Here is a 20,513-nt window from a genome sequence, read left to right on the forward strand (position 1 = left end):
AAACTTCATATAGCCAAAATTGTAAATTCTACTTATTGTTACAAGTATCGAAGAACCATCACTTCTACCACAAAAGACTGCTTTATAAGTTATCTTCCTGATGTATCCAATAGGGCTGGGTTAAACGATTATTTTTTAAACAATTAATCTAGCGATTATTTTTTTCTATGCATCGATTAATCTAACGATTCATTTTTTCAGACCGATTCGATTTCGATTATCTCCCTATTAATTGAATACTAACAATTTATACATGTTGATTTACATATCTGAATGAAAAAAACATGAATTCCTTAATATTGCAATATATGTTTATTGCTCTTAAAATTACAAAATAAAAGACTAAGAATGCATTACTTTGCACTTGTATAGAGATAGCATTCAATAAAACCTTGAAGCCTTGAAAACACATAGCTTACTGAAACAAGCTTACTGAACACATAGGGCCTAGCTTACTGAAAAAAAAGTTCTTCTTTCAGATGAAAATAACAACAACTTGATGTCTAGCATTCAATAAAAAGGTCACCCAAAATACTTGTTTAGAGCAATTGAAAGAATACAGTAACCAATGTAAACTTGAGGGCTTTAAGCTAATACAGAGAGTGCTTTTGCAAAAGAATAAATAAATAAAAATTAACAGTGGGAGCCAGCAGCCTGTCATGGAGAAAAAAAAATCTCTGAATGCTCCACGTGAAACTTTGGCGTTCCGCCCTTTTTCTATCGTGTCTAATGATTTTGGTTAATATGCACGAGAGAGGGGGAGAGAGAGAGAGAGAGAGAGAGAGAGAGAGAGAGAGAGAGAGAGAGTTGTCCCAGCCCTAGTATCCAAATTCCTTAGCATATCCAAAACCTCAGAACAACTTGATGATGTAACAGAAACTATGGACACTCTCTTTTCTAGCACTTTAAATACAGTTGCTCCTTTATGCTTAAGGAAGGTTAAGGAAAACAGTTTGACACCATGGTATAATGAGCATACTCGCACACTAAAGAGAGCAGCCCGAAAAATGGAGCGCAGCTGGAGGAAAACAAAACTAGAGGTATTTCGTATTGCTTGGTGGGAAAGTAACATATCCTACAGAAAACCATTAAAAACTGCTAGATCCGAAACAAACATAACCCCAGGTATTTATTCAATACAGTGGCTAAATTAACGAAAAATAAAGCCTCAACAAGTGTTGACATTTCCCAACACTACAGCAGTAATGACTTTATGAACTACTTTACTTCTAAAATCGATACTATTAGAGATAAAATTGCAACCATTCATCTGTCAGCTACAGTATCACATCAGACACATCAGTGCACTATAGACCCCCTGAGGAACAGCTCCACTCATTCTCTACTATAGGAGAGGAAGAATTGTATAAACTTGTTAAATCATCTAAACCAACAACATGTATGTTAGACCCTATACCATCTAAGCTCCTAAAAGAGGTGCTTCCAGAAGTCATAGGTCCTCTTCTGACTATTATTAATTCCTCATTGTCATTAGGATATGTCCCCAAAACCTTCAAATTGGCTGTTATTAAGCCTCTCATAAAAAAACACAACTTGACCCCAAATAACTAATTAATTTTAGACCAATCTCGAATCTCCCTTTTCTGTCCAAGATACTAGAAAAGGGTGGTATCCTCACAATTATATACCTTCTTAGAGAAAAATGGTATATGTGAGGATTTCCAGTCAGGATTTAGACCGTATCATAGTACTGAGACTGCTCTCCTTAGAGTTACAAATGACCTGCTCTTATCATCTGATCGTGGGTGTATTCTCTATTAGTTTTATTGGATCTTAGTGCTGCATTGACACAATTGAGCACAGCATTCTTTTGCATAGACTTGAACACTTTGTTGGCATCAGTGGAAGTGCATTAGCATGGTTTAAATCGTACTTATATGACCGCCATCGGTTCCTAGCAGTGAATGAAGATGTATCATATCGATCACAAGTGCAGTATGGAGTACCTCAAGGCTCAGTACTAGGGCCGCTACTCTTCACGCTTTATATGTTACCCTTGGTAAATATCATCAGGAAACACGGTGTTAGCTTTCACTGTTATGCTGATGATACTCAGCTCTATATTTCTTCGCGGCCCGGTGAAACACACCAATTTGAAAAACTAATGGAATGCATAGTCGATATAAAAAATTGGATGACGAGTAATTTCTTACTGCTAAATTCAGGAAAAACAGAGGTGTTAATTATAGGACCTAAAAACTCTGCTTGTAATAACCTAGAACACTGTCTAAGACTTGATGGTTGCTCTGTCAATTCTTCGTCATCAGTTAGGAACCTAGGTGTGCTATTTGATCGCAATATTTTCTTAGAAAGCCACGTTTCTAGCATTTGTAAAACTGCATTTTTCCATCTCAAAAATATATCTAAATTTCGGCCTATGCTCTCAATGTCAAATGCAGAAATGTTAATCCATGCATTTATGACTTCAAGGTTAGATTATTGTAATGCTTTATTGGGTGGTTGTTCTGCACGCTTAGTAAACAAACTACAGCTAGTCCAAAATGCAGCAGCAAGAGTTCTTACTAGAACCAGGAAGTATGACCATATTAGCCCGGTCCTGTCATCGCTGCACTGGCTCCCTATCAAACATCGTATAGATTTTAAAATATTGCTTATTACTTATAAAGCCCTGAATGGTTTAGCACCTCAGTATTTGAATGAGCTATTTTACATTATACTCCTCTACGTCTGCTACGTTCTCAAAACTCAGGCAATTTGATAATACCTAGAATATCAAAATCAACTTCGGGCGGCAGGTCCTTTTCCTATTTGGCACCTAAACTCTGGAATAACCTACCTAACATTGTTCGGGAGGCAGACACACTCTTGCAGTTTAAATCTAGATTAAAGACCCATCTCTTTAACTTGGCATACACATAACATACTAATATGCTTTTAATATCCAAATCCGTTAAAGGATTTTTAGGCTGCATTAATTAGGTAAACTGGAACCGGAAACACTTCACATAACACCCTATGTACTTTCTACATCATTAGAAGAATGGCATCTAAGCTAATATTGGTATGTTTCTCTCATGTTCCGAGGTCACCGTGGCCACCAGATCCAGTCTGTATCCAGATCAGAGGGTCACTGCAGTCACCCGGATCCAGTACGTATCCAGACATGATGGTGGATCAGCACCTAGAAAGGACCTCTACTGCCCTGAAAGACAGTGGAGACCAGGACAACTAGAGCCCCAGATACAGATCCCCTGTAAATACCTTGTCTCAGAGGACCACCAGGAAAAGACCACAGGAAACAGATGATTCTTCAGACTTGATTGCAAATAAATGCACAGACACTATTTAAACTGAACAGAGATGACATAATTCAATGAAGAACTGCCTTTAACTATCATTTTGCATTATTGAGACATTGTTTTCCAAATGAATGTTGTTCAGTGCTTTGACGCAATGTATTTTGTTTAAAGCACTATATAAATAAAGGTGATTGATTGATTGATTGATTGATGAGACAGTTTCTCATTTTGATCACAATAAAGTTCAATAAAGCTCATCCTCTACTATCCTCTACTATCACCCTGCCATCAGCTGCTTTATATGTAAAAATCTCAGATTTCGTTGGGAAACAACAATACCTTTAGCACGTGCAGTCACCCACTTCCACCATACTGAAACAGAATTGAAACTGATTGGTTAGAGTGCCATGAATATTCCTTTTTCAAATTTTCTTTTAGATTCTGGTTCCTAAGAACATTTCCTTTTTTTTTTTTTTAAACCCCTATGGTTCAATCTCATAGAAATGGGCATCTCAGTGTGGCTCCATGTCCAAATTATTGAAGTTTACATATTAATGGTCGCATTGGTCGCAATGGTCGCATTGATATCCTTAGGTACTGTATCTGGGATTGTCAATGGTGAAATCCCATATATAGCCTTAAAATAATAAACCAAAAGAAATAAACAGATAAAAACCAGATTCTAAAAATAAATATTGAGATACAATAATTCTTGAGTTACATGCACAGAAACTTTGGAACGTTGAAAAAATATATATTTATGGAACTCAGACAGGTATGTTCTGTGTAATTGTATGATAGAGGGAAAAAATATACCTTTCTAGTTTTAACATTATCTTTCAGACATTTTTCTTTGAAAGAAAAAAGTATCACATAAAGAAAAACACAGAATCCCTCCATAATTTGAAAAATCCTCCTTAAAAGTGTAAATGTTAATTTCTGTGTATGATGTAGGAGAGTGTGCCTCCTGTCATGGCCTTCCATTTGGGTTCTCTGGGCTTTCTTACACCATTTAACTTCGACACATTCCAATCTCAGGTCACCCAGGTTATAGAAGGTAAGTCATAACACTGTGAGTGGACATTTGATTTTTCTGTTTATATTTGTTATCTGACACAAGCCATTCCAAATGCTATTTCATAAAGTAGGCATCAGCATTTTGCAGCTATTAACCTTGTTTACAGGTTAATGAATTTTGGAAGAGTAATGTTACTTTATGTAAAAATTAATTAATGAAATGAAAATATCTTATCTGTTTTAATTCCTAATACTATGCCAGTACTGTTTGCCTGTCTTAATATTTTAGTTCATGTTTTCATGCAGTATATTGATAATGTTTTGTAAATAGTGTGTATGTAAAGAATTAATGCTGTATTTCTTGTTTTTGGTTGTTGTTGTTTTTTTGTTTTGTTTTGTTTTTTGTTTTTTTGTAGGAAATGCCGCGATCATTCTACGCAGTCGTCTAGAAGTGAAGGTAGTTAAAGAATATAGAAAGAAGGGATCTGTGGAGGAAATGAGTTTAGTCACTAATGGGAACAAAACTATACAGTATCAAGTGAGTACCAGAACCCTATTGCTTATTGTTGACTTTTTTAGGGAAATACAGTAACTTTTCATTGCAAATATTTATTACGTATTGGCAGGGCTTAAAGATTTCTGCGAGAAAAAAAAAAGGTCCTACATTTAAAAACACTTGTTGATATCGCGTTTGAGTTCATGAATTTGCTACAAATGTGTAATAAATTAATTATTTTAAGAGGGAATTGAATCTGAAGATTCAAATCAACCTGATTGAACTGATAAATGAAAACACACACATACAGTTACTGAAGATGAGAGTTAACAGAGTTTCCATTAAGTCCCAAATATCAAGTAAGATATTCGTTCTTAGATCACAAAAGCAGAGATTTGTCTTATCTCTACTGCTTAAGATCGATTCAGCACCAGTTTTCAACAGATAGAAACAATTTTGTTTGTTCCTTGCATTTGCGCTGGAAAGCGGTGGTTTTATTTTCTGCCTGAGGTGGTCCCATTGCTGATTGGCTCTTGATCTGTCATTCGGATTATGTCTTTGGAGGTTTTGCCTGGTTGTGTAAGAAGCTTCAAAAGTCGGTTGCCTCGGCTACGGATAGTGACACTTGAATTTCTTCTGAGAGTTTCTTTGCTCGGCTGTAGATTTATAGGGTTTAACAGATTATTTTAGAATTATTGGATGACTCAGTCGCTTGATGGTGTAGTATGTGGGCGCACGAGAGCTCAGCATCTTTTCGGACATTGACGTTTTGTCAGAGGTGAGTTGGTCCATCCCATGACGCGATCTTCCAATTCCAGACTTGTTTCTAGGCGGAGTGTGCATACATTAACATGATGCTTCAGTTTATCATTTCAAGAAATAAGCGACAAGTGATTAGTCCACATAAGAGATGGATAGCTGCGCATGAGTGTTTTGTGTAATACTTGTTTATAGAGCTGCTGTTCAAGTCAAGTCACCATTATTTATATAGCGATTTAAACAAAATACATTGCGTCAAAGCAACTGAACAACATTCATTAGGAAAACAGTGTGTCAATAATGCAAAATGATAGTTAAAGGCAGTTCATCATTGAATTCAATGATGTCATCCCTGTTCAGTTAAATAGTGTCTGTGCATTTATTTGCAATCAAGTCAACGATATCACTGTAGATGAAGTGACCCCAACTAAGCAAGACAGAGGCGACAGCGGCAAGGAAACGTAACTCCATCGGTGACAGAATGGAGAAAAAAACCTTGGGAGAAACCAGGCTCAGTTGGGGGGCCAGTTCTCCTCTGACCAGACGAAACCAGTAGTTCAATTCCAGGCTGCAGAAAAGTCAGATTGTGCAGAAGAATCATCTGTTTCCTGTGGTCTTGTCCTGGTGGTCCTCTGAGAAAAGGTCTTTACAGGGGATCTGTATCTGGGGCGTCTAGTTGTCCTGGTCTCCGCTGTCTTTCAGGGCAGTAGAGGTCCTTTCTAGGTGCTGATCAACCATCTGGTCTGGATACGTACTGGATCCGGGCGACTGCAGTGACCCTCTGATCTGGATACAGACTGGATCTGGTGGCTACGGTGACCTCAGAATAAGAGAGAAACAGACAAATATTAGCATAGATGCCATTCTTCTAATGATGTAGCAAGTACATGGAGTGTTATGGGAAGTGTTTCCGGTTCCGGTTTACCTCATTAATGCAGCCTAAGAATCCTTTAACGGATTTTGATATTAAAAGCATATTAGTATGTTATGTGTAAGCCAGGTTAAAGAGATGGGTCTTTAATCTAGATTTAAACTGCAAGAGTGTGTCTGCCTCCCAAACAATATCAGGTAGGTTATTCCAGAGTTTAGGCGCCAAATAGGAAAAGGATCAGTTGATTTTGATATTCTAGGTATTATCAAATTGCAAGTTTTGTGAACGTAGCGGACGTAGAGGATTGTAATGTAAAAGGAGCTCATTCAAATACAGAGGTGCAAAACCATTCAGGGCTTTATAAGTAATAAGCAATATTTTAAAATCTATACAATGTTTGATAGGGAGCCAGTGCAGTGTTGACAGGATTGGGCTAATATGGTCATACTTCCTGGTTCTAGTAAGAACTCTTGCTGCTGCATTTTGGACTAGCTGTAGATTGTTTACTAAGCGTGCAGAACAACCACCCAATATAGCATTACAATAATCTAACCTTGAGGTCATAAATGCATGGATTAACATTTCTGTATTTGACATTGAGAGCATAGGCCGTAATTTAGATATATTTTTGAGATGGAAAAATGCAGTTTTACAATGCTAGAAATGTGGCTCTCTAAGGAAAGATTGCGATCAAATAGCACACGTAGGTTCCTAACTGATGACGAAGAATTGACAGAGCAACCATCAAGTCTTAGACAGTGTTCTAGGTTATTACAAGCAGAGTTTTCAGGTCCTATAATTAACACCTCTTTTTTTTCAAAATTTAGCAGTAAGAAATTACTCGTCATTCAATTTTTTATATCGACTATGCATTCCATAAGTTTTTCAAATTGGTGTGCTTCACCGGGCCGCGAAGAAATATAGAGCTGAGTATCATCAGCAATAACAGTGAAAGCTAACACCATGTTTCCTGATGATATCTCCCAAGGGTAACATATTAAGCATGAAGAGTAGCGGCCCTAGTACTGAGCCTTGAGGTACTCCACACTGCACTTGTGATCGATATGATACATCTTCATTCACTGATACGAACTGATGGCATATAAGTACAATTTAAACCATGCTAATGCACTTCCATTGATGCCAACAAAGTGTTCAAGTCTATGCAAAAGAATGTTGTGGTCAATTGTGTCAAGCGCAGCACTAAGATCCAATAAAACTAATAGAGAGATACACCCACGATCAGATGATAAGAGCAGATCATTTGTAACTCTAAGGAGAGCAGTCTCAGTACTATGATACGGTCTAAATCCTGACTGGAAATCCTCACATATACCATTTTTCTCTAAGAAGGAATATAATTGTGAGGATACCACCTTTTCTAGTATCTTGGACAGAAAAGGGAGATTCTAGATTGGTCTATAATTAACTAGTTCTTTGGGGTCAAGTTGTGTTTTTTTGATGAGAGGTTTAATAACAGCCAGTTTGAAGGTTTTGGGGACATATCCTAATGGCAATGAGGAATTAATAATAGTCAGAAGAGAATCTATGACTTCTGGAAGCACCTCTTTTAGGAGCTTAGATGGTATAGGGTCTAACATACATGTTGTTGGTTTAAAATGATTAAACAAGTTTATACAATTCTTCCTTTCCTATAGTAGAGAATGAGTGGAACTGTTCCTCATGGGGTCTATAGTGCACTGTCTGATGTGATACTGTAGCTGACGGCTGAATAGTTGAAATTTTATCTCTAATAGTATCGATTTTAGAAATAAAGTATTTCATAAAGTCATTACTGCTGTGGTGTTGGGAAATGTCAACACTTGTTGAGGCTTTTTTTTTCGTTAATTTAGCCACTGTACTGAATAAATACCTTGGGTTATGTTTGTTTTCCTCTAAAAGAGAAGAAAAGTAATCGGATCTAGCAGTTTTTAATGCTTTTCTTTAGGATAGGTTACTTTTCATATTTTTTGATTGAACTTACTGGTGATTATAATAATTGTCCTCCACTAAGGAGGAGTCTGTGTTACTTGAATTGCTCCCTTCCTGCATTTACGAACTCAATTCCAAAAAAGTTGGGACACTGTACAAATTGTGAATAAAAACTGAATGCAATGATGTGGAGGTTTCAAATTTCAATATTTTATTCAGAATACAACATAGATGATATAACATAAAAGTTTAAACTGAGAAAATGTATAATTTTAAAGGAAAAATAAGTTGATTTAAAATTTCATGGCATCAACACATATACAAAAAAGTTGGGACAAGGCCATGTTTACCACTGTGTGGCATCCCATCTTCTTTTTATAACAGTCTGCAAACGTCTGGGGACTGAGGAGACAAGTTGCTCAAGTTTAGGAATAGGAATGTTGTCCCATTCTTGTCTAATACAGGTTTCTAGTTGCTCAACTGTCTTAGGTCTTCTTTGTTGCATCTTCCTCTTTATGAAGCGTCAAATGTTTTCTATGGGTGAAAGATCTGGACTGCATGCTGGCCATTTCAGTATCCGAATCCTTCTTCTATGCAGCCATGATGTTGTAATTGATGCAGTATGTGGTCTGGCAGGCATTGTCATGTTGGAAAATGCAAGGTCTTCCCTGAAAGAGATGATGTCTGGATGGGAACATATGTTGTTCTAGAACTTGGATATATACCTTTCAGCATTGATTGCGCCTTTCCAGATGTGTAAGCTGCCCATGCCACACGCACTCATGCAACCTCATACCATCAGAAAAGTTTTCCACTTTGCCACAGTCCATTTTAAATGACCCTTGGCCCAGAGAAAACGCCTGCACTTCTGGATAATGTTTAGATATTGCTTCTTTTTTGACCTATAGAGTTTTAGCCGGCAACGGCAAATGGTGGATTGTGTTCACCAACAATGTTTTCTGGAAGTATTCCTGAGCCCATGTTGTGATTTCCATTACAGTAGCATTCCTGTATGTCATGCAGTGCTGTCTAAGGGCCCCCGAAGATCATAGGCAATCAGCATGGTTTTCCGGCCTTGACTCTTACGCACAGAGATTGTTCCAGATTCTGTGAATCTTTGGATGATATTGTGCATTTTAGATGATGATAACTTCAAACTCTTTGTAATTTTTCTGTGAGAAACTCCTTTCTGATATTGTTCCACTATTTTTCGTCGCAGCATTGGGGGAATTGGTGATCCTCTGCACATCTTGACTTCTGAGAGATACTGCCACTCTGAGAGGCTTTTTTTTATATACCCATTCATGTTGCCAATTTACCTAATAAGTAGCATGTTTAGTTTTGTAAACCATTGTACCAATAGACATGTCTATAGCAGTAACATTAATTGCAGTAATGTGATATTCAAATTCAAGCGGTTTCTAAAGATATTTACTTTGTATGCTTTTCATATTACAGTCCTAAAAAGACAATAGAAAATTTACTCACACTTGCTGTCCTGCGGCCAAACACGAGGGTAGTTGCGTTTTTGGAAAAATTCAGATTAATCATGCCAGTAAATGGTGAAATATGTCCCTAAATAATTGATCCTGCTAGAATAATTGCATGAAGCTTATGTCTGTATCATCTCAGTGAGGTTTAAGCATGTACAGTAAAGCAAATGTAATGTCTTTAGGCATTTCAGTGTGGATGACAACTCTGGAAAAATATATATTCATGTTCATAAATCGGGGATTAAACGTGGAATTATGTTTTGTATGCTAAATATGTTAGCAAGCATATGTGCACAGTACCTACAACTGCGCTTTGCACTTTGCAAGATTGACATGATAAATGGCTAACTGACCAGGTTTACTCTCATCAATTTTGTTAAGATAAGATATGTACCAGTTCATGGCGTTTACGAACGACATGTATCCGTTTAATCAACTCATGTATAACGGTTTAGTCCTTTCGTTCACGAATGAGAGCTCTCGATCTCTTTGAGACTATTATGAAACTCGCTCAGTGTGGATGACAACTCTGGAAAACTCTTCATAAATGAGAGTAAACAGAACGATTCGTTCGCCTAGAAGTTTTGTAAAAAAAAAATAAATAAATAAAAAAACACGATTCTTTCATGAACGACACATAACTACACCGCACGGTCTTCGCCGCTAGTGGAGGCAGGATCAAACTGCGCCACGGCCGAAAAAGCGAGAGAGGCTTGCTGCGGTGAGAACTGGGGCTGGTTGAAAGCCTGCTGCTGGTGCGATCCAGCATTATAAGAGAGCCTGGTCCTGGCGGGACAATCGTGTTGTTGAGTGAGGCGAGCTCGGGGATTTGCACGATCTTTTGGCCACAACGTGTGGCTTAGTGAGAAGAGCAGCTGACGCGATAACGCTTGTTGGTGTTCAGCGTCCGTGTTTGGTGGGGTAGGAGTGCAAAAAGCGGCAGATCTGAAAAAATCCCCGGTATAGATATCTTTGTCGGAAGCAAGATTGGGCCTGTGATAAGATGACAGGCAGAGCGAACCGAATGCTGACAAACCGTCCATGCCGAAAAACTGTCGTGGGACAGGAGGTAGGAAGACTGGATATATATACGCTGGTGTGCTAGTTAAGATGATTAGCTAAACGAGATGCACCTGTGCCAAAGTGGATGATTATCTGATCATGCTCCTCCCGAACTTTGTTAATAAAATCACATTTAAATTTAAAGGATTTGTTGTAAAGTGATGGGACCTAAATATATCCTGTTGGTACGTTATAACATTATTAGGCCAGCTGTTATTATTTCTAAATGTAATAACATGCAACTTCTACATTAATTATATAATAAAAAAAAACATGCAGCAAACAAAAATAGGTGATTAATCCGTTAAAATGCAACCTATACACGATTCCTATACTTTTTCCTCTCACAAACTTAATTTATTTTTTAGCGTGTTTAAAAAAAAGAAAGAGAGAAAACATGCAGCAAATGAAAATAGGCGATGAATCCGTAAATTTTTTTTACTCTGGGTTAACAGTAATTATAATAATTATATACTTTAGAACAGAGCCTGGGCCTAATCTAGGCTATCCAGGGTTATTGTTTTTTGTTGTTGTTGTTTTTTTTCCATTGCATCTGAAAATGAATTTGTGCAGCACATTCACTTCACACGCTCTGGCGCAGCCTCTCGCGTTGCTCAGCTGTGGACGATTTAAAAATGTTTGATATAAAGGTTGCAGTCCCATTTTATACAGGAATTGTTCATTTAAAAAATCAAACTATGTTGTTAGTTCTAATTATATTGTTAACACAAGTTCATTTAAGCTATTTAACATGCACTGTGACATTTTATCCTTTTTAATTTTTAAACTCCTTGAGATTTTAAAGTTAGTTTAATAGTATTTAAATTCAAGTTTAAAAAAATATATTTTAATTGACTAAATTATTTCTATGAATTAATAATATCTTATGTTTATTCTTGTAGAAAATGAGTGATTATTCTTTAAGAAAATAAGGGAAAAAATAAGGGACGATCCAAATATTTGTTTTGCTTCACCTATTTATGTAGGCTACAATTATTCAAAAATAAATAAATGAAAGTGACGTGACATTCAGCCAAGTATGGTGACCCATACTCAGACATTGTGCTCTGCATTTAACCCATCCGAAGTGCCAACCCGAGACTCGAACCATTAGGCCTTAAATAATAAAATGTCATTAAAAAATACCATTGGCCTGAGTTAATTTGACGATTATAGAATTGATAATTTAAAGGTTAATGATTTAGGAGGTGAAAATACTGTGAAATTATAAATCGAATTGGATTTTAGAGCATAACTGAAGGTTTATGAAACGTTAGCCAATAAAGCATTTTTTTTGTAAACAATGGAACTTAAAGTTGTGAACTAAAATGCCAACAACCTACAGCATGTGAATAAATAAAATGCATAATTTTTATAACATTTCATTATTCATAAAATGCATAACGTGTCTGGTGTTTGGATTTGTACTTCAATATAATGAGCTCCAAGTTTAAGAATAGCCCTAACTAGTTAACTGTATGAATTGTGGGGGTCGAGATAAAGGTGTGAATCTCTTGGTCTTTCATATGGACAGTGTCTTAAACTTGCTGAGCAGGTTTATATAGGTCTTTTGTTACACACTAAAAAATGGTCTGTAAGATTTTTCTAGTTCTTTTGTTATATTCAACTAATCAGAGGTTTATATTATATTTATATTATCAAGTCTTAATATATTTCACGCTCAAACACATGCATTAAGTTTGCCACAAACAACATGCAGAAGTAGCCTAATAATTGTGAAATATTAGACATTTTACTTATTTATTAATAAATAAATGTTTTCTTGCTGGCTGCAAGATGAAATTGCTGGCTCTCTCCGACTAGAGAAATGTGTTAAAGAGCATAATGTTGCGAAACTGCATCCTATCCCTACAGCCTCAACTGCACCTCTTTCTTTCTCTTTTGCTCTTTGGAATTGTCAGTCAGCTCTGTCAACAAAGCGGACTTCATTTCTATTTTTTCCACACTCCACACTCAGCATCTTGGATTTGACTGAGACCTGGATTCATCCAGAAGACTCAGCAATCCCAGCTGCTCTCTCTAATAATTTATCTTTTTCTCACAGCTCTCGTCAGGTTGGCCAGGGTCAGTCTCTTTTAAACAGAGCATGCTGCACAACTTCTTTTCCAGGCCCTTGTCATTTCTAGGCTGGACTACTGCAATGCTCTTCTGGCTGGACTTCCATCAGGCACCATCAAACCTCTACAAATGATTCAGAATGCAGCGGCACTACTGGTCTTCAACAAACCCAAAATAGACCATGTTACACCTCTCTTTATCTCCTTGCACTGGCTACTGGTTGTGGCTCTCATCAAGTTCAAGACATTGATGCTTTAATATAGAACAGTCACAGGCTCAGCACCCACCTACTTCCACTCACTATTATGAATCTACATCCCCTCCAGAAATCTGTGATCCGCTAGTGAGCGATGCCTCATGGTACCATCACAGTCAGGCTCAAAATCACTTTCCCGAGCATTCTCATTCATCATTGCTAGCTGGTGCAATGATCTTTCCACCCCTATACGGAATGCTAAATCCCTGACAATTTTGTGACAGCTGAAAACTCATCTCTTTTGAAACTACTTGGCTTCATCATAAAAAAACAAAAAAACATTTATCTTTATTTAATCCTTCTTTTTCTAGCTTGTACTTATTTGAACAATGTCTAAAATTTGGTATTACAGGCCCTTTCTTGTTTCTGTTTGCCTCTTTAAGAAGAACCGCTTTACGTATCCCCAAAAAGTCTCTTTTTTATATTTTGTTAATAACTTCTATAAAGTATTGTACAACGAACACTGTTTATAATACAGACTTTTCATTCACATCAGTATTTTGGAAATAAAACAAGCTTTCATTCAACATCACATATCAGACATTTTTCATATGTGTTAAAAACCTTATCTACTAGAAAAGGGTTATAATTCAATGATAAAACTCCATCGATTACATAAAACACATTGAGCATCAAAAAGGCACAAAACACATTATTTGTGAATGTATTGTTCAAATAGCAAGGGAAATAAATTATTGTCTTTTAGAAATCCCAAGTTAGAATTTTCTTTGTCTGTAAAAACAAGACATGCATTTTCTTGGAATGTCTGCAGGAGGAGGGGGAAAAGTGGGGGGACAGTGCTGAGGTTAAGAAAGTCACGCTGGGGCGATCCTGTGAGTTGTCAAGCCGGGGGAACATCAGTTTAAATCTGTCTGTTTGTGTTTATCAGCTTTTTAATTTATGTGTTAAATGGTCATGGGAGCCAGGACCATCTGTTGCTGGAATATTTCCAGACAAGAAGTTCTTTGATCTGTTTCAACCAAACTAACATTATTAGACAATCCCCCCACCCCCCACCCACACACACACACATTTTTTGGGGGAGAACTAGGAAATCTGAGGGTTGCTCAGGAGGAGCGGGCACTTGAGGATGCCCTGGAGGAGTGGGCACTTGAGGCATTTATGAGGTGCAGGCAATGGAAGGCGCTCTTGCAGGTGCTTTTCAGGAGTCAGCTCTGGGAGGCACTCTGGAGACGAAGGAGGGCTGGACGGGACCAGCGGAGGTGAAGGAGACTCAGGAGACGATGGAGAGCTGGTCGGGACCAGCGGAGACAAAGGAAACTCAGGAGACGTAATGCCATAATTGCCATAATGCCATAATCGCCACATTACTGGTCGCATTTCTGGGTTGAGGACTATCGTGGATCACAGGAGAATATGGGGATGCCTCGATAATGACAGGTGGTCAGAGCCATTGGTGAGGTGTGTGTGGTTTCCTGGCGGGAGGTGAGCTGGAGAGGGACGGCTTGTTCCAGAGGGGGCTGGATGAGGAAACTTAGAATTTTTTATTTCTTCCACCTCAAAGTTTGAATAATTTAAATGGAGTGACTGACAATAACAATATTGATCAGTAAGTGAGATCTGATTTTAGTCCTTGAAAACCAAAAAAGGAGTGCAAGTTCTTTAAAGTCCTGTAATTTTATTTTGCAGTATCTCTACAAACCCTGTTTAAGTTACCAGTTCTTGGAACATTTGAATGTTTTTTTTATATTCACACATGCATACAGTTGGCCTTGGAAAAAGTGGTTAAAGGTTAAGCAGTAAATAGAATAGAAATAAAGACATGAAGCTATGGTACAATTAGATATTCAGCAGATCTACAGCCTAACATAAGTTTCTTAGTTCACCTTTGTATGCATATGATCCTTAATGTATCAATTAATAAGACATTCTTTGATACTTGCAAATCTCACCTGTTTGAAAAGAATCAAACTGCTGATGCACTTTGGGGCTCCAATTGGTCTCTGCTGAAGTGAATTGATGAGACCAGTTCAAATCAGAGGATCTTGATGAATGAATAGTAAAGGCTGAAGCCTGGCACAAGCTTAGCGTGGTTTTGAAGGTCCTTAGCTCAGCATCTTCTCCTGGAAGTCCTGAATCTAGAAGACCCACCCTGAACTGGTCATCAGGGCTATATATGGGGGATGATGTCACACCCTCAGGATTTGAGTGAGCCAATTAGGAATGGTCAGTGGTGGAAAGAGTACTGAAAAGTACTATTACATTGATGAAATAATACTCAATTAAATAATAATACTGAAATAATACTGTCAAAACAGTACTTAAGTAAAAATAAAAAGTCCTCTCAAAAAATACTCAGAGTACAAGTTACTGGTTACTTTTTAGCTGGTGATATTTAATTACCAAAAGATATTCATATCAAAGATCAATGTGAATGGATAACTGAATGGCAACGTTGAACAAATCCCACTTTAATCTTATTGACAAGGTATGTTTATTAATGGTCATGATACAGGGAAATTGTAGGAGTGCTTAAAGGGGTCCTATTATGCTCTTTAACAATGTCTTGAACTTGTTTTGGGGCTGTACTAGAACATGCTCTTATGCTTGGTGGTTCGAAAAACACATAATTTTTCACATAATGTACATTATTTGCATTATATTGTTTGATTAAGACCTGCCTTCCGAAGAACAAAATGTGTAGTGATTGGATAGCTGTTGTAAGATTAATAAGGGAATTAAGATCAATATAACTCAAAGGGGATTGAATTACAGTGAATAAGAACCGAATTAGTATGCAAATTATTCAGAATTAATATTTAACACTTTATCAACTATTCGTCCACCGATAAATTGAGATTAAGGTATTTTATCAATTCTGTACAAAATATTATTCTGTGGCCTACGGTAATAATATCATAAAATTATGAGAACTGATTATGAGCAAGGTAACATAATCTACAGTTTAAGGCAGTAACTTGTAAGCACACAGCACAAGACACTGGTGTGTAAAATCAAACAAGGCTTTATTGAACTACTCTAATACACACAAACTAAACTAACAAAAACACTCAAACATTCATTCAGACATTGACAGAGAAAAGTGATGTTATTAACGGAGGGTGAATGGAGTCACACAATTTCTTGACCGCAACCTGAGAGAATCAATCTACTAGCATTTTAATCTTAGTTCGTTTTTTTAATAAGATTTGCACCAGTTTCAGCCAGAATTAGGAGATATTGTGTACTTGCGTTTGGATGCTCCTTGTTGGCTTTAGATGCGTTCCCTTTTGTAACGAAGTTGCTGAAGAGGGATTCTCTGGTGCTGATTTGCTGGCAGTTGGTCGATGATGCGTTCGGAGGGACAGCAATCGATGGTGAGTGGTTGGTTGACTTTTCCAGGTGGCGCTTCGTTCGCGAGACTTCCTGGATTGTGGGTTGCTATGCAACAGAGTTTCTATGAGAGGGTTTTCTTGGACGAAGTTGATGAGTTTTGAGTGAGCTCTTGGTGGATTGAAGCTGGACGATGGAAAGGTCAGCATAAAAATAGGTAAGAGCCCAAGTCACTGCAAGCAGGGCAAAGCAAGGGACGGAGCTAAAAGCAACGCATAGCTGCTTGTCATTGGGTTATAATGGTGTCCATCTGACCCGTCCTTCTTAGTGCGACAGCCAATCAGATATTGTCTTGGGTGGGACCTACGCCCTGTTCTCCGGTTCTTGCATGTAATTAGCGTAATGTCCACGTGATCGCGTGTGTCCAAACTTCTGAGAGTTTAGTTTAAATGCTTTAATAAGCAAACTTAATAGTTTAAATATGGTGCATCCTACACACATCTACTTCTTATCAAAATTCTAGAAATCATTTCCCCATCAAGTAGGTACCAACATACATATACCGTATTTTCCGGACTATAAGTCACACTTTTTTTCATAGTTTGGCTGGTCCTGCGACTTATAGTCACATGCATTTGTAACGGATATGCAGATCATCGATTCATGGGTTAAATTCAGGCATACAAATGAAACCCTTTTTCAGCTAAGTGCCTGGCCTGGCGCCAGCCTGGCTGGACTTAAATTATTTACGATACCCATGCGAGCCTCAAAGGGGACATGAAATCCCCCCCCCCCACACACACACATAAGCACACACACGCAAACGAACGTTTCTTTATGCTTTTTTTATGTAAGTCCTTAATAATATGTATTTTGAATATGTTTGTGGGTACAATGGTTAATCCTTGTTATGTGAGGATTATAACTTTACTAGCGTATAAATTGGAATTGTTTCTCCTCACCAACTTTCTCAAAGAAAGCCATGTGCTGCAACCCCCAGTCCCTTGCAGCTCATAAAATTTTACGACCATACAGGACTACACAGGACAGGAAACCTAATCCTTACAAAAGAATGGTAAAATGTACTCAAATGTAGTCTTAATGTGTATATTATTGTTTTTGCGGTGCATTAGAGGTTTCCCATATAAATTGGGACTATTTGCAGTGTTATCATGTGTTAATCAAATCTTTAAATGTGTGTAATTCTGCATTTGAATGTAACTTCATGTTTTGATCATTTATATATATTATGTTTAGTATTTTTCTAATCGTCATGCTTTGACAGACCCATTTATCTAGAGCAAAGTAATGAAAAATGTATTTAATCTGGAATTACGAACTTGCTAGAATATCCCTGATGAAATCTGACCAACCTTAAATCATTAGGGGGGGTTGTTTACACAGAGAAAAAGGAACTTTTTCCAGCTGCAGATCGCGGACGTTCATTGGCTGTTCACGCGAACAGAGGCGGGACCTATCTCAAGCTATAAGAGTCGACCGAACAAGGCCCGCCTCTCTCTTATTACGCTGACTCCCTTCCCTCCTGCATCGACCCAGGTCGCTCCTGCGAGTCACTCGGCGCTCATATCGCGCTCTTCTCTTCTTCTCGTTCTTCGTTCTTGGACACGCTGCTGCGACCAATGTCGCTCCCGCGAGGCCCATTTCATTTCGCCGTCTCCCTCCATTTTCATGGATCCTTTGGAAGCTTTCGTTTCTGTTGTTTGTTTTCTTTTCTTTACTAAGTTTATTCGACTATTCGCCTCTCCACACAAGGAAGACGAATTCTGGAACATTGTTTGTTGAATCTTTCAAATACCGCGTTAAGATGAACGAACATCCCTTTGCCACAAAGGACCACGTGACCCCACGCTCACGCCGAGATCCAGAGCAGCTCACCCGCGCATCACACGTGCGTCGCCGGTACCACACTCACCCACTGGGCCATGCAAGTATCGTTCTCTATGGAGATTTAAATGCTGCTTTAAAGTGTTGCTATGATCTGATTGTTGTTGGCTTCCAAAAAGGTTACTGAATGATTTTCATACCTGAGCTCATTCTGTGATCTCTCTCGCTTTCTCCATTTTCTCTCTCTCTCTCTCTCTCTCTCTCTCTTTTATTTGGATTCCGTTATGTCTTGTAAAGAGTTTACTGTCTGTATTGTCGTACGCATATTTACTCTGTGTGATTTGTAGTTTGATGTATTACTAGTTTAATTATTAAAAACCCATATACTGATGATTGGCTTGGACTCCACCCCACTCACATTACGAGTCACTGAAAGGTCTGATCTTTAGCTACAAGCTTTAAATTTAGAAACTAAATTTATCATAAGGATAGGATAATGTTTTCATGGCCAGAGAATATTTTTCCTTGAATTATAAGGAGTGATAACTTTATTGAAAATTGATAGGTCAATCTGGTTTGCTGGAAAAACCACTGTTTGATTTGCAGTAATTTACAGTAAGAGATATCACAATAATTGATATGAAGAATGGAATATTGACATATTAATGAGTAAGTTACAGTGCCCTGTAATTAGTTATTGGTCTAGACAATTGAGCTATTTTTCATAATCAATAAAATTAAATGTAACTGTCATCTGAGATATATATTAATCATATTCCTGATTAATTATTCAAATTCCCTATATATCATTTGAGTTAATTACTATGTAAAACTCATTGTTGTTACACATTTTATATTTTAAATGAGGGAAATAGACATGCATGCATGCGTCCAGCGCCTCTGCCTTGCGAGTGGATGATAGCCCTGAAGATGCCTAGCAATGAATTTAGTGGTAGTATACCTTTAGTTAGGTTATACCTCAAGAGTCTTCGAATCGCATTAAGAGACAATGTTTTTCGGGAAAAGCAGCCCTGGTATGTTGCGTTTCATGCGTAATGGAGATTCCAAATCGCTCTTCTTTGGTCAGAACCATCAATAGTGAATGCGGATAGGTCTGTCCTATGCACCGAAACTTTTAACAATGCAACAAAATATTTAAAGAGCATCAAGCTATTAAAATCTATATTATGTCCACGCACAGATAATATAACAGTAGGCTATTAGTCAATAGTTTTATTAGGTTAAGCAGTGATTGGATAATTGTATTTTTTTTTTTTTTTTTTACGTTTTTAATTTAAGGCCCACCCACAATTGGTCTGGCCCTTCCAAAACTGGAATCCTGGCGCCGTGCCTGGGCTACACTGAGCTGTGCGTAATGCCCTCAGACATGAAGTGAATCAGGCAGTGTGGTGTCTTTTGCCGGTTCTCAGAAGAATCAAACTCAGTCAGGGATTTTTCTCTCAGAAGAAAAGACTTTATTTTAAGCAAAACAAAGCCGAGAGATCGTTGCAAGGAGATCTACCAAAATGTTATTTGGTTTCTCCTTATATACACTATATGGGGCGGTTCCACATAGTCTACACTTTTCGTACATACCCCTAGAGAGGGGAGGCCCTTAATGTATGTCTGACCATATGTTTTTCCTCAGTTTTGTACATTCCAGGGTGTAGGCAACTTTCTATTAGATTTTAGGCCTTTGAGATTTTAATAGAATAATAACTAGCAGCAAAAAGGGCTAGATTCACATTGATTATATACTTGATTAATTAAAACCTTACTAATAAAAATCTTCCACATATTCTCCCCTTTGAGACTTAATAAGTCTCACATTTTATTATTCTTATCCAGAGTGCTACTCCATAATCCAGTCATTTTAGTTACACTACCTAGTGACTAAATAAGTCACATTGTATTATCACCAGTGACTAGATTATGAAATTCCACTCTGAGGGATTACTGGACCAAACATCTCTCTCCTTTTTTTACTAGGAGCGAGTAAAAGATCCAGTCTCCCCAGCTCCTTTTTCTAATAGTACACAATATTAAAAGCGTGAGCGTGCAATTGGTTCAGCACTTGCCTGTGGTTGTCACAGTTATGTATAAAAGACATAAAATACATACATTACAT

The 20,513-nt window shown here is 37.6% G+C and overlaps 1 protein-coding gene across 2 annotated transcripts in view; it reads left to right on the forward strand.

The window, feature by feature from the left end:
- The window catches only part of nadka (NAD kinase a), a 222,193-nt gene that overhangs the window by 148,378 nt on the left and 53,302 nt on the right, over positions 1-20,513 (forward strand). For both annotated transcript variants that reach the window (XM_052562924.1, XM_052562925.1), the window contains exons 7-8: positions 4,236-4,338; positions 4,715-4,836. In XM_052562924.1, the coding sequence (XP_052418884.1) occupies positions 4,236-4,338; positions 4,715-4,836 (225 nt within the window). The remainder of the gene's footprint in view (positions 1-4,235; positions 4,339-4,714; positions 4,837-20,513) is intronic.

Source organism: Carassius gibelio, chromosome B8 (genome assembly GCF_023724105.1).
Source record: "Carassius gibelio isolate Cgi1373 ecotype wild population from Czech Republic chromosome B8, carGib1.2-hapl.c, whole genome shotgun sequence".
Lineage (NCBI taxonomy): Eukaryota > Metazoa > Chordata > Actinopteri > Cypriniformes > Cyprinidae > Carassius > Carassius gibelio.